This window comes from Anser brachyrhynchus, assembly GCF_964034855.1.
Source record: "Anser brachyrhynchus genome assembly, chromosome: 9".
In the NCBI taxonomy this organism is placed as follows: Eukaryota; Metazoa; Chordata; class Aves; order Anseriformes; family Anatidae; genus Anser; species Anser brachyrhynchus.
Window position 1 is genome coordinate 24233045 of NC_137703.1, and position 12845 is coordinate 24245889.

At 36.1% G+C, this 12845-nt stretch overlaps 1 protein-coding gene across 16 annotated transcripts in view; it reads right to left on the reverse strand.

The window, feature by feature from the left end:
• The window catches only part of TRIP12 (thyroid hormone receptor interactor 12), a 75939-nt gene that overhangs the window by 5165 nt on the left and 57929 nt on the right, over positions 1 to 12845 (reverse strand). For 12 of the 16 annotated variants that reach the window (XM_080605257.1, XM_080605255.1, XM_080605265.1 and 9 more), the window contains 13 exons: positions 11083 to 11255; positions 10593 to 10666; positions 10281 to 10480; positions 9931 to 10058; positions 9495 to 9646; positions 8906 to 9048; positions 7541 to 7697; positions 6330 to 6428; positions 5677 to 5791; positions 5330 to 5484; positions 4617 to 4781; positions 3244 to 3408; positions 185 to 298 (listed from right to left, as the gene is read on the reverse strand). In XM_080605257.1, the coding sequence (XP_080461383.1) occupies positions 185 to 298; positions 3244 to 3408; positions 4617 to 4781; positions 5330 to 5484; positions 5677 to 5791; positions 6330 to 6428; positions 7541 to 7697; positions 8906 to 9048; positions 9495 to 9646; positions 9931 to 10058; positions 10281 to 10480; positions 10593 to 10666; positions 11083 to 11255 (1840 nt within the window). The remainder of the gene's footprint in view (positions 1 to 184; positions 299 to 3243; positions 3409 to 4616; positions 4782 to 5329; positions 5485 to 5676; positions 5792 to 6329; positions 6429 to 7540; positions 7698 to 8905; positions 9049 to 9494; positions 9647 to 9930; positions 10059 to 10280; positions 10481 to 10592; positions 10667 to 11082; positions 11256 to 12845) is intronic. The other 4 variants (XM_080605252.1, XM_080605264.1, XM_080605260.1 and 1 more) reach the window with 1 other exon arrangement.

Genomic DNA, 12845 nt, shown 5'->3' on the forward strand with positions numbered 1-12845 from the left:
AAATCTCAAACATTTAAATTTGTGATTTAAAAGACACCAAGTTTTACCACTGTGCAGCAGATGCGTAATGTCAGACAGCATGTGTTAGGACTGCACATCATTCAGTGCATACCTCGGTTCAGAGTGTTCCTAGTTATTTAGTCATAAGGTTATAAAAGCATCATTTAAGAACTCATATACCAACCTCCTCAGGATAGAAGTACTGAAGATGACTGAGGGGGAAGACCGATTCAAACCCATCTCTGAAAGAGTCAAACTGTCTGGCAACACCTTCATTTAGTGCCCAGAATATCACCAACTGCAAAGGTGGGAGGAAAAATTTCATTTAAATAAAGGAAAAGTATAATGATCAAAATTGCACAAAAACACTACAACTACAGAAAAAAAACAACTCCATATAAGCCTAGCCATATGCTTACTATAGTTTCAGCAAAGTTAGAGCGTTAATTCATGGAGCTGTTCAACAGCATTGCCTCATTCTGCCTTAATTTATAAGCTTGTACTGCTGCACATGTGCAAGTGCAGTGCAACACAGCTGCAACGAGTCTCATGTGGTCTGTCACTGCAGATTATCAGAAGTCATATGAGTTCAAACAACCCTCACAGAATACCCTAAGCATGCAGCTCAGACTAATTTAAACAACTTCACTGATTTTAGTTTTGATAAAACAAAGCTAGCACATGGAAATCAGAATAGCTGGTTAAAATGATTCTATTCAACATAATATTGCAAAAACAAATCTAAACCTACTTCAAAGTTTCAGCTATTTTTACAAGGCTAACAGTCTTCGTACAATTATCTACTTAAATTGACAATGATACTTATAGGATTTCTGTTTCAATACTGCATTAGTTTCTCCTCTAAAGAAGAAATATATAGGTTCCTTTTCTAATATAGAGGTAGAGGAAATAACTCTTTGTTATATTAAGTGTCTTAATCCTATAGAAATGAGGGGAGCCGGGGGGGGGGGGGGGGGGGGCGGGCTACCTTGATTTTAAGTCATTTTAAGAATCATAAGGCAAAAGACAGTAAGACAAATAGGGTAAATTTTGGGGGGGGGTGAGTTTTTGTTTGTTTTGGTATCTGCAGTTGCTCCCTCAGTATTAAACAGACCTTCCAAAGAAAACAGCACATACTTAAACAACAATCCTGGTCACCTGGGCAAGAGTAGAGGGGAGCAGGGAAGATGTGACAAACGAAACTAGATTTCTCTTCCACTACCTGCATTAAGTACTAACAACCACTAGGTTCAAAAATATTTTATACATGACAGATTGCATGCGAAACTCAGACTCTTTTGTCAGTTAGTGCTACTGACTTTCACACTAGCACCTTGGATATCCTCAGCTGTAGCAGGAAGTGAAGACTGGTTGTAAAGGAGGATGTCAACACACAGCTAATTTTTAAGTGTATTAAAAGCTCTGACCTGGGAAAAGCTTTGGAAGGCCTCTAATGATGCACCTGAATATGATCAGAAAAATCTTATTGATACTGCTGGACTGAAGCACATAATTAACTCTGTCACAATATTTAAAAGTTAAGTCTTGTGGGAAGGTAGAATGACAACTGCAGGAGAGGGAGAGAGATGCATAACAGGGAAGGTTATTCCAGCTTTATGAACTACCCTCAATTGTATTCCAAATCAGATTTTAACAAAAATGACAGTGTCCAATAGCAGTGCAATTGATGCACAGGAAGCTATGCAGAATACCTGATAAATATACTGTTTCTAAATAGCAATTCATCATAATTTTGATACAGATACCAATGTTTTCTCTGATTTTTTTTTTTTTAATTTACCATCAAGTCTGTACCGCTAATTAACACCATCTAGTTCAAACTCTCCTTTAAGGCCTGAATAAAAAGACAGGAATAGAAAAGCTATACAGACGTCCTTTTAAAGAAAATAGTCCCAAAAGCTGTTTGCAAAAAGCAAAAAGCAAAGTTTATGTAATGTTCTACTTTTCATTTTAAATGTCAGATGCCTGCGATAGGACAACTACAGGACATCTGAGATGCCCGTAAGACTCTCACCATATCAGACACCTGATAAAAGCCGCCTATAGGGAAAAACTGACTGCAAAGTGTATGCAAGTCAGACTTGAAAGTAACCTTTGCTAAGCTTTCCTCAGTAAATCAGAAACACAAATGCTGTTTCTGACAAAACCTGCTAACAGTTTTATATCCAAATGTGTTTAATCCTTTAAGCTCTTCCTGACTACCACAACACACTTTGAACAAAAGGTGATGAGAACTGGCTATGTGTAACAGGTTGAATGTGGAAAATGAACTGGAATTATTCATTATTCAGCTGTGAAAACTATGGAATAACTTCAAAGTTTTTAATTGATATCCAACAGCTTATATGGCCCTTATCAAAACACTTCTAACCATACCATCATATATACAATTTTATTATTCTTTGAAACTGTACTTGAAAAAAATCTCAGTCCTCAGAGTAAAACTGGCAGCAGACTAACCACCAGGCAGAAAGTGTCTTATTTACCAATTGGAATAATGTGTTTTCATCATGCAGTCCATTATTCCTATCCCCATTCTGCTCATGCCTTCATGTGATAGTACTGAACTCTTCCCTCCTGTCCCCCCTCTCTTTACCGTGCTGTTTTTAAACCTAAACCATTCAACTCTATTTTTAGTTTTTCTCGGTTATGTCCCTTCTAACATAGGAATAGATTAAGATGAAGGTATATGGTCAACTTATTATGGCACTGTAGTGTTCTGTTCCATCCATACTTATTTTTTATTTTTAACACTATTGCTTTAATTTCTATTTGCAACTAAGGTGGTATTTTCTTAAGTCTGTCTCCAAGAATTTTCATTATTACTGTAAAGGTTCAAAGCCCACTCAAGTGTGATAGTGGGTTCACTACCATACAGAAGCGTGAGAACTTGTTAAAAGATTCTGAAAGCCCACAACTCAAATTAACCCAATTACTACATTATTTTTAATCCAAAAAGGCACACTTCTAAGTATCCCTTATACATAAGCCAAACTTTTTTGTACTACAGAATTTACAATTAAGTTGAACTGATTCAAAGAGTTTGTGGGTTGTTTTTTTCCTCCCCTTTATTGTAATAAGCTAGTACAGAGGCAGTCAGTAGGAAATTCATCACTGTTCCCAGTTCATGAGAATGAACTGAAACATACAACGAAATGAAGTGCTTTGGATTAAGGTGAGGAACAGTTAAGAAATATAGTCCTAGCTTTGCTTGTTACATACTCTGAGGTATTCCTCTAAATTATGGATGGTGACTGGCGTGTCTTTTCCCCCTTTTTTCAGCTCTATATTAGGAAACCCAGGAAGTGTGAAGTCCAGCCCTAGATCTTCCACTGAGCAGCCATTCATAGTCAGAGCCTCCAATGCATACTGTAGACTTTCTTTGGTCTAAAAAAGTTGCAAACAAAAACCAGTGAGAATAATTCATTAACATCAACTTATCCAGAAAGTTATGACTTCTAAAACAATTTTGACAAACATTTCCAGAAGAGTATTATTGTTAATACTGTTACAGTACTCCTTGCTTTCCTCTGTATTTTTCATATGTAACAGTAAGCCAAGACAAACCAAATAAACCATCTCAAAGTATAAGCCTGAAAGATCCTAACAGTAGGATTTTCTCTAGCAATTCTGGAATTACTTTAACTTCACACATAATTATTTAGAAAATACTGTTGCAAGAGAATGAGATGTGTAATACGATAGAGTTCTTAGGCTGTTTTTTCCTTACAATAGTGAATAGCATTCATACTTGGCAGGCATACTGACATTTTTCAGCTTTCATCCATCAGGTTTCAGGTTTCTCACACTCTTGCTGAGAATTTAAAAGTAGTGATCAAGGAGAAAGTGATACAGTGAGATGAAGAGGAACAAAGGCCCACAAGCTTGCAATACCTTCACTAGTAACAAAGCAGATGCATTAAGAACAGAAATCAGGTTATTACCACCTGAATTGATTGACAATGGATGCTAGAAAAGGGTATGCATGCCACAAGTATTTTTATCACCACTCTGTAACGGTGTTATTTATAGCACCTCGTGAAAAAAAATTAGGATTCCTCTGCATCTGTAAAAACTTGTTCAGACATGAAGTCAATTTATACCATTTCTACGTATAGCTTTTTCAGTGGGAAAACACAGACCCAAAAGGCACTTTTCAAGAAAGCCTGAAAGATTGATCAAACCTATAAACCCAAGCCTTTTTGAATGTTCAGAAAAAAAGAATTAAGGATAGAGTTTTTCCCCGATACTAAAATTGGTAATCTTTTCAAAAATGAACCAAAAGGAGAAGCTCCCTCATACATGCATCTCAATCCTAGCCATTTCTTGCCCATGTTTAATCACACACAAGAATTCTGTAATCAATTTCTAGTGTTAGAACAGATTTCCTAGAACAAATTTATCATCAAGTCTACAGAAAAGACCATTATAATTACTAGCCACTGAATCAGTAACATTAAAACTGCTCCTTTTATTAAAAACATTATCAGTGCTACCCCAGTATTAAGCACTATCATACATTCTCAGTTATGGCTACTTCAAAATCCAAACACACATAGGGATGCACTCCTTCTTCCTTAGGTTTACTTTCCCACCTGCGTTTTGTCCTGTTCAAGTCTTTTCTTTTGTCTTACAATATCTTCAAGGTGATATATTGATTTGGCTACTACTGGATCAATACTGAACAAGTCATGTGATGTCAAGGAAGTTTCCTGCCGTAACATCCACTTATAAAAAGGAAGTCCAAGAGGAAGGTCCACCTATGAATCAAAAAATGTATTGCGGAACTGTTAAGTCTTTCTAAACTATTGTCTTGCAAAATTTTTATCTCTTGCCTAGATCTAGAATAATATTTACTAATTCATAGGTCTCCCACATACCAAAACACGAAGTGTTTTCAGTTGAGGTATTTACAGTTGAGCAAATACAGATGACTGGCTAAAGCATATGTATTAGAACATCCAGCAAGTTATCAGCTGGTATAATAATTATCCTAGAATGATCTTGAAAAAAGATTGAAGAGAGCAACACAATACAGACATTTGCTTTTCCTTTTTTCATAGTCTTAAGAGTTACTGTAAAGATCTTCAACATATTCTATCCTTTCCCCTTTCCAGAAAAGCTCAACTGCATTCTTGACCCAAACTGCTAGAGATGAAAAATCGCAGAATAGCCTAAGTTGGAAGGGACCCACAAGATCAGCAAAATAGTTCCATGGAATTCTTAATGATACTTTTTCCCCCTCAACAATTGGGAACTAGAATTCTTATCTAACCCTTTAGAATCATGTTTTCTGTTTTAAGCTCACCAGTCTAAAATCCATGATTGCCTTTGCCATTAGTTTTCCCAAAAAGCGGAACTTCATTTTAACTTTTGCAATGTGAGCTGGCTTGGCAGTTCTACCAAAAGGAAGTGCAAAAAGGCCTTGAAGATTATGAATATACTTGGTACCTTCCTGGCTTCCTGTTGAGAAAGAGTGATGGAATAAAAGTTCAACATATACATTGCTAGTTTCATTCTGGACAAGTTTCAGAAAACCTATCAGGTAATTATCAACTTAGAATTTCTTGTAAGATTATAAAAGAAAATATCCATAGACTTAGAATCAATTCAAGATTAAAACAACACTGGTAATTCAGGTAGTAAAACATTTACCTTTTGGATTGGCTAAAGTTACTTCTTCTCCCCTCCAAAGGCCTAAATCCGCTCGCTGTAGTTCCTGAGATACAAGTGCATAGAACTCTAGTGTAGGGCCTAGGCCTGTGCCAACCTTCAGAGGGGAAAAGCAGGGTGCAGGGAAGGGAGAGGAGCGGGGAGAGGGGAGAAAAATAAGTAAGTAAACAAGAGTCTATTCACTTTGAATATCTAAACCCCTACTTACACTGAGAAAATATAGTATGTGATAGGTTATAAGACAAACTGCACCGCGAAAAGCCTCTAGACAGCATAGCTATGCCAACATTACAATACAATTGAAGCAGTTTAGGAAGACCACATATCAGAGCGAAAAGTAATGGAATAAAAGTATCAACCACCTAATGATCATATTATAGAAATGCAGCTGTTCCCCAGAGTTAGAAAAGATATACTAAATCTCATCAGTCCTATTCTGAAGAGTATAACAAATCTAAGTTTCTCCTAGCAACTAAAAATCATAGCCAAGTGAAGGAGGGATAATTAACAGAATTTTGTAGCACCAGCAATGGTAAGGACCAAGAGCGTGACCAAGTCATTCTAAGAAAGTTGTAGCTTTTTGTATTAATCTTCATTAAAAAGGGGTTAAATTAGACTGCATTGACATTACTTACTTCATTCTCATACTGGATTTCCAACATGGCTCTTGAACTGCCTAGATCCTGCATCACAGATTCTGCCTGTTTCAACAGCTCATCTCTGTTCACAGTGCGCTACACATTAGAGAAGTTTTAAGTAGTGAAATTACGTCTGTAAGTCCCAGTTCCCAAGGCAGTTACAACAGGAAAAAAAATAGTTACGCAAGTTTTTCCACCCCATGCTAGTTAGTTCCACAGTTCAACAATTTCTAAGTTAATACTTTGATAAAATAATTATCTCCTAAATAAAAACTGACTAGGAATAAAGCATTCCATTAAAAATGAAAACCAGCACCTTACAGTTGTATTTATATATATATATATACACACACACACGTAACTTAACAGGTACTACTCCTACTAAGAATCTGGCAGCAGGACTGTAACATAACAGAAGTGCTGTAATGTGCTATTACATACCTCAAAGTAATGTGTTAGAACCAGACTACAGATGCCCAAGTCCAAAAACTTAAGGCAATAATATTCTGTTCTGCCCTCTCAGATTCTCTAGTAGGGGAAGTGGAAGGCTTCTAAGAGAACACCACTAGGATTCCTACGTGGTGGAAGCTATGTTCTAGTTGGCTAGTTTCTCACTTCTTTTCTTCCAGAGGTATTCAAAACCATGCAGATCTAAAACTAAGATCTGCTGTATAGTAAGGATAACATCTCTCCAGACTCAAGGCAGACACCAAGACTCTCTCCATTAAAAGTAGTCATGGCTTCATTTCATCATGTTGTGACAATATTCTCCCAGAATAGAAGGATAATGTTTCCATTTATTCAAGTAACGCTGCCTCTACATCCTATAGGCTGAATTATTTCAGAGTTCTACCTGAAGCAAATCAGGGGTTTACAGACAAACCTACAGAAATGTCACTAACATAACCTAAAATTTGACATTCAGTCTTAGTGTCTAGTTTCAGAAACCGTGAAGATTCCAATTCCAAATTAGGCTGGATCTGGAAAAGCAGTGTAGAGTATACTGTAGCACCTTCTGCCATCTAATGGCAGATACCTAGAAGACATTGTGCTTTCTACACTGGGACTTGGAAACCAATGAAAACAAGCCTCCCCTTTACCTGTATACTACCAAAAGTTGATATCGTAAACTTCTCACAATGATATTCTTAAAAACAATAGCAAAATTAACAAGTCACTCATTCCATTTTTAAACAATATATACCTACTTTTTTCCTGTCCAGTCGTGGTGCCACTCTGCTATCCTGAGAATCTGACTGATTGATTTCTGGATTAGTATCCAGTAGTCTTTGCATGGCTCGATCACGATCAAAAGCAGTTACATAAAACAGCATTTGCCGGGTATCAAATGGAAAGAAAAATGGGCTGTAAAGAGCATTGGATTTGTTAGCTGAGATTTGACTAGCATCTATGGCTACAGTTTAAAACACAAACTTGGTAGCCTTGAAACTAGTGCTTTATTAAACACACTGGTAAAAGCAACCTCCAAAGGAAACCCCCAGGACATGAATTAGCTCTGGGGAATGCATGACAATGCTTATAACCAAAATAGAAATGGGAAGTTAAAAAGGAATCACACAAATCCAAGAAAATTCTAAACTCTTCCAGGAGATACCAACTCCAGTACTGCATCAGAAATTAAGTATTTCTTTACTTGTTCAAGTCTGTTTTGCAGTTAGGAAATCCAATTCAGACAAAAGATCTTAAGAGAGCTCAAGCCCCTGTATTTAGAGGAGGAAAAAAGGAACCTACCTAGAAAACAGCACAAGCACTCTACCTTTCATCATTTTTGGAAACGCTTTAAACGATCTGTGAAAGACTACCAATTAGAGAAGCTTCCTATTTATCAGTTCTACTATTCTTGAAGACACGTGCATGTTAGAAGTGTAGTCCTCCACTGACATCACAACTGGAAAGATTGTTTTATGGAGTAAACGCTACAGATGTTTGTATAAGAACATACACTGATAATCACTAAATTTCTCCATAAAAATTCCAGACAAATAATTAAATTGAAGCACTGAAAATCAAAAGGCTAAATAGTCTCTCTAGGGTGTGAACTTCCAATGTGGCTTCAATTAACATGCTTGAAAAAAAAGCATGAATGTCAATCCTGACTTCTCATTCTTTCAAGCGCAAGAGTCTTAGAGCTTATAACCTATCAACTTGATAGAGATCTATATTTTATCAATTATTTTAAAAAATATTTCCTTTAATACCATATCAAATATGCTAAGATAAATGCAATGAAATAATAAGTCATCACACAGTTTAACGGAAGAATAAATGGTACAGAGAACCACATTTGTTTCAATCAGAAAACTTTAAACTGCTCAGAAATTCCCTTAAGAAGTTGTCCAAACTTCGCAGCTAGTCTAACCATCCACACTTGGTTTAAATTACGCAGCAGAGGTGTATCATCCAAGCCTCACTATGCAACTTAGTAAGACTTGTTACTACACTTTATTCTCCCCCAGCGCTTTCAGAAGTGAAACATATGCTGCACCTGGGCTACTCAGCCAAGAGGCCTACTGAACTCAAATAAGAAATACTACACAATAAGTCATTCATACCATGTTTTTCCAAGTTCTGTCAGCCAGGTTGGTATGTTTCCTGTCATAATTACCAAAGGATCCTGAAGCTGCCTGTTTGCTTTTGCTGTCAGTTTACTGTTGATAAATTCTGATGTTGGAATAATCTCCTTGCAGATTGCGTTCTGTGATGTTAAAGAACAAGATTTTTTTAGTTAAAGAAACATCTGGAAAAAAAGTCTTTACAGTATTTTAATGCTTTCAATTTGCTTATCATCACAGGAAAAAAGTTTCACTGTTACTTTAGCAGTGAATAGAATCTGACTCAAAAGACAGAGTGAGTAGATTTCTACTATACATTTTCTTTCCTGGATTAATGATGTTTTTTTGAACTTGAAGAAAGTAACATGCTAAAGCATACATGACTGACCGTATGAGTTTATAGTCATCAGAAGTTAGATAAATAGGTATGGGGAAGAAGACAGTATTTACGTTATTCTTTTTTCTGGTTGGTTGATTGCGGGGCATGGTGTAGGATACAGACCAAACAGAGGGAAAAGGCTATTTTATGGTGTTTCTTGACAGCTGTTTGTATCAAGTATGAAAGTGATTTTAAAAGTACTATACTCACATCATACAAATAATACCAGTATCGACTGATAGCGTGTAAAACTCTCAAAAGAAGAATAACATCTAATGAAGGATCTTCGAACGTTATGTTTTCAGGTGGAGAAGATATAAGGTAAACTTCTAAAGGATTTAATACCGAAGGGCATACACCATCTAGCATGAAAAAAGAAAAACTGTTATCAACACTTATCAATTAGAAGCCCTCCCAAGATTTACATTAGAAACCTAGGTAGTATTGTCATTTACAGGGTATTCACTCAACCCAAACAACTTCATTAGACAATTCAGTTAGTACTACATGTTTAGTTTTAACATCAACATTAATGTGTGCTTTCTAAGAAGCTTCTTGTACTACGTATGCTTTAAAATGTGTCTCACTCTTCCGTATTCTTTCAGTAATTTCACAAATTAACATACTACCACAGCAACACACTCACCGTGCCACAGTTCATCATGCTTTTTAGAATTTCTAGGTGAGGTTTTCGTTGGAGCAGTTTGCGCTCTTCCTCTTTTACCACCAACGCAGTCCTTGTTACCATCTTCATCCTCTCGCACAGGTTTGTACCTGTAAAGTAATTCAAAATTAGTACTGCATAAACACGTTTTTAACTTACGTGAAAAGAAAACAAGTTATAGAACTGTTAGGTTGACTACCATAAATTTACTTCAGTGCAAGTTAAAGCAGAAATAAAAACTTCACAGTTCTTCAGTTATATTCAATTTCTCTTTATTTATACATCTCTCTCAAACTGGAGAAGCTGTCCCTTGATTTCTCTAGCCAACTTACCAAATGGTATGTGTTTTTGTCCAAATCCCAGCTCTTCCTAACGGGTTGCTTTCATCATCCGTAGACTCCCTCTCCTCCTCAGCTTGCAAACTGTACTGCCTAACTGCTTGATACACAGTCATATTATATGGCAGCAAGTGATCTCCAATGTAAAATTGCAGTCTATGTCTCACATTCCCTGAATTTAAGAATTGAGCAGCCTGAACAAAACAAAAAACAGAAAGCCACACAAGTTAGGAAACTTGTTGCTGACTTTCCTTTAAGCTTCTTCTTATACCATCCCCTCCCCTTACCCACAAAGGGAAACCTTACCAAAGATTCATCTATTTCTTCATCTGACCCATCATCATCACTATCTTCATCATCTTCTCTAACTCTTCCATAACCTGAGAAAAAGGAAAAAGACATACTTATTTGCTTTTACACGAAACGTAGCAATGCTTTTGTGCTCCTTTATAAACTCCACTTTTCAAAAACACTTCCAAAGCACATAAAATCAAAAATGTAAGGTTCATACATTTTAGAACAAATTTCAGTATCAATATTTGCAAACTCCCCACATTATAATCAAGTTGACTATCAGATTAGCTGTACTACTGTTATTATTTAGATGGAATTGTTTACAAACAGGAAAAGTTTGTCCCAAAGAGAGGCAGCTTTATTTTCAGCCTTACTCTACCCCCACTGTGAATTAGATACATTTATAAGTACCTCACATTTGTCTTCAGTATAATCCTCAGAAGCTTTTACAGACTCTATCTTAAGCAGCAAAATACACACAATGACCATATAAGACAAATACCTCTAACTACAAGGTATCTTTCAATGGCTTGTACCAAAGCCAGAGGATCAATCTTCACAGGTCCACCCTTCCACTGTTTCACATTTGCACAGTCCGGATGTCTTTGCAGCTGGCATTTTAATTGATGTGTATTGAAGAACTTTAAAGCTTGTGATCCTCTGTTAAGAGAAAAACTCAAAATAATTTGTGAAAAAAGTTGCTACACAAAGAATCTAATAACCATAATTGCATTAAAATAGGCTTATACATGCATTTAAGAATTCACTTGTGTTCATTCACAGAGTATAATTTCTCATCCTATTTCTTTAAAAACAAGCTATTAAGAGTCAGATAAACAGATCAAGGATTTTATTCTACAAGAACTCCAGAATCTAAGTTGGACAAAGTTTTATTTCCAACAGAAGCCGCATGGTTTAAGAGAAAGTCCCGTCTGAGGTCCGATTATAATATGGCCTATACCGCCCATCTGTGAGGTATGAAGTTCTTCAGTGGTCAGCTGATGCCACAGAAGAGTTAGAGCTGTGTTTACCTGCAGTACTATGAGAATAGGAATTGAGAATGGAAAACGCAAATCTCTCATGTTTTTTAATGACCTAAAGGGACAAACCAAGAGCTTCTGTTTTTCCTTGCCAAATATAGTTTATATGCGTGTTGCAAGCTATCAATACTCAAGCTAATAGTTCTTAATCAAACCTCTTAATCTTGTGCTGCTTCTATTTCCAGGTACCAGTGAAAGACTACCAAATCTTAATGCCTCAAAATCTTAATTGACGTAATCTACAGTAAGACTAGCAGTCAAACAATGCTGCAGTAGTCTGACTGTCCATGTTTAGTATTCTAACAAAAGTAGCAGAATTTTTCTTTTATGACTAGCTTTTATGACAACTTTTGTCATTATCCCTTTTCATAAAAGTAGTGCATATTAAAAAGGATTAAGATTACAGAGCATATACTATTTGAAAAAGCTAACATCAAGAACAGTAATTCCTTCAAGTATTAGAAAACCATATATTGCATTCATCCCCAATAATTTTTATTTATTTAAGTCTCACTAAACAAGTACTGAACTTCAGTGTACGTTATGCTACAGTGTGAGGCTCTAACACACCTATTATAATGGATGTTCTATCACAACTGTTGATAAAATGTCCACACTGTCTTACTACTTGAAAAAGTTTATGGCATTTCAGACTTTAAAAGGGGAGGAGTGTGGAAAATATACATACACTCTGAAAACTATTCTTTAGTTTCTGAGTAGTCCAAAGAATATCCATATAATTAAACTGAGCCTTCAGGTAGCACCAAAAATACTTCCAGAACTCGCATGCAACCTGTATTGTAATAGACTTTCTAGCTGCTATACACTGAATGAAAAATAGTGTTGATTTACTACAGAAAAGTACAGACAAACTGCAGAAATAGGTTTTCAGTAGTTCAAGTTTGTTACTTAGAACACAAATATTTAATAGGATTCTAAATTTAATCTATATTAAGACACAGGACATGTCTACAGTTATTTTAAACTATGGCAGCCAACTGTTATCACTCAATCTATCATCATCCAAGAGAACAGAACCTGTCCAAATAACAAAGTTGAGCACTGTAACACAAACTTGCAGCAGTTCATCACCTTACTAAAAAGTATCAGAGTTACCAACAAAGATTATTTCTTTCCAGTGTTGGTTACATGGGGACAAGGAAGACATTTGAATTTTTAAAGTTTAAGTTCAGTGACTGCATCCAACCCCAGTCTAAGGGGGAAG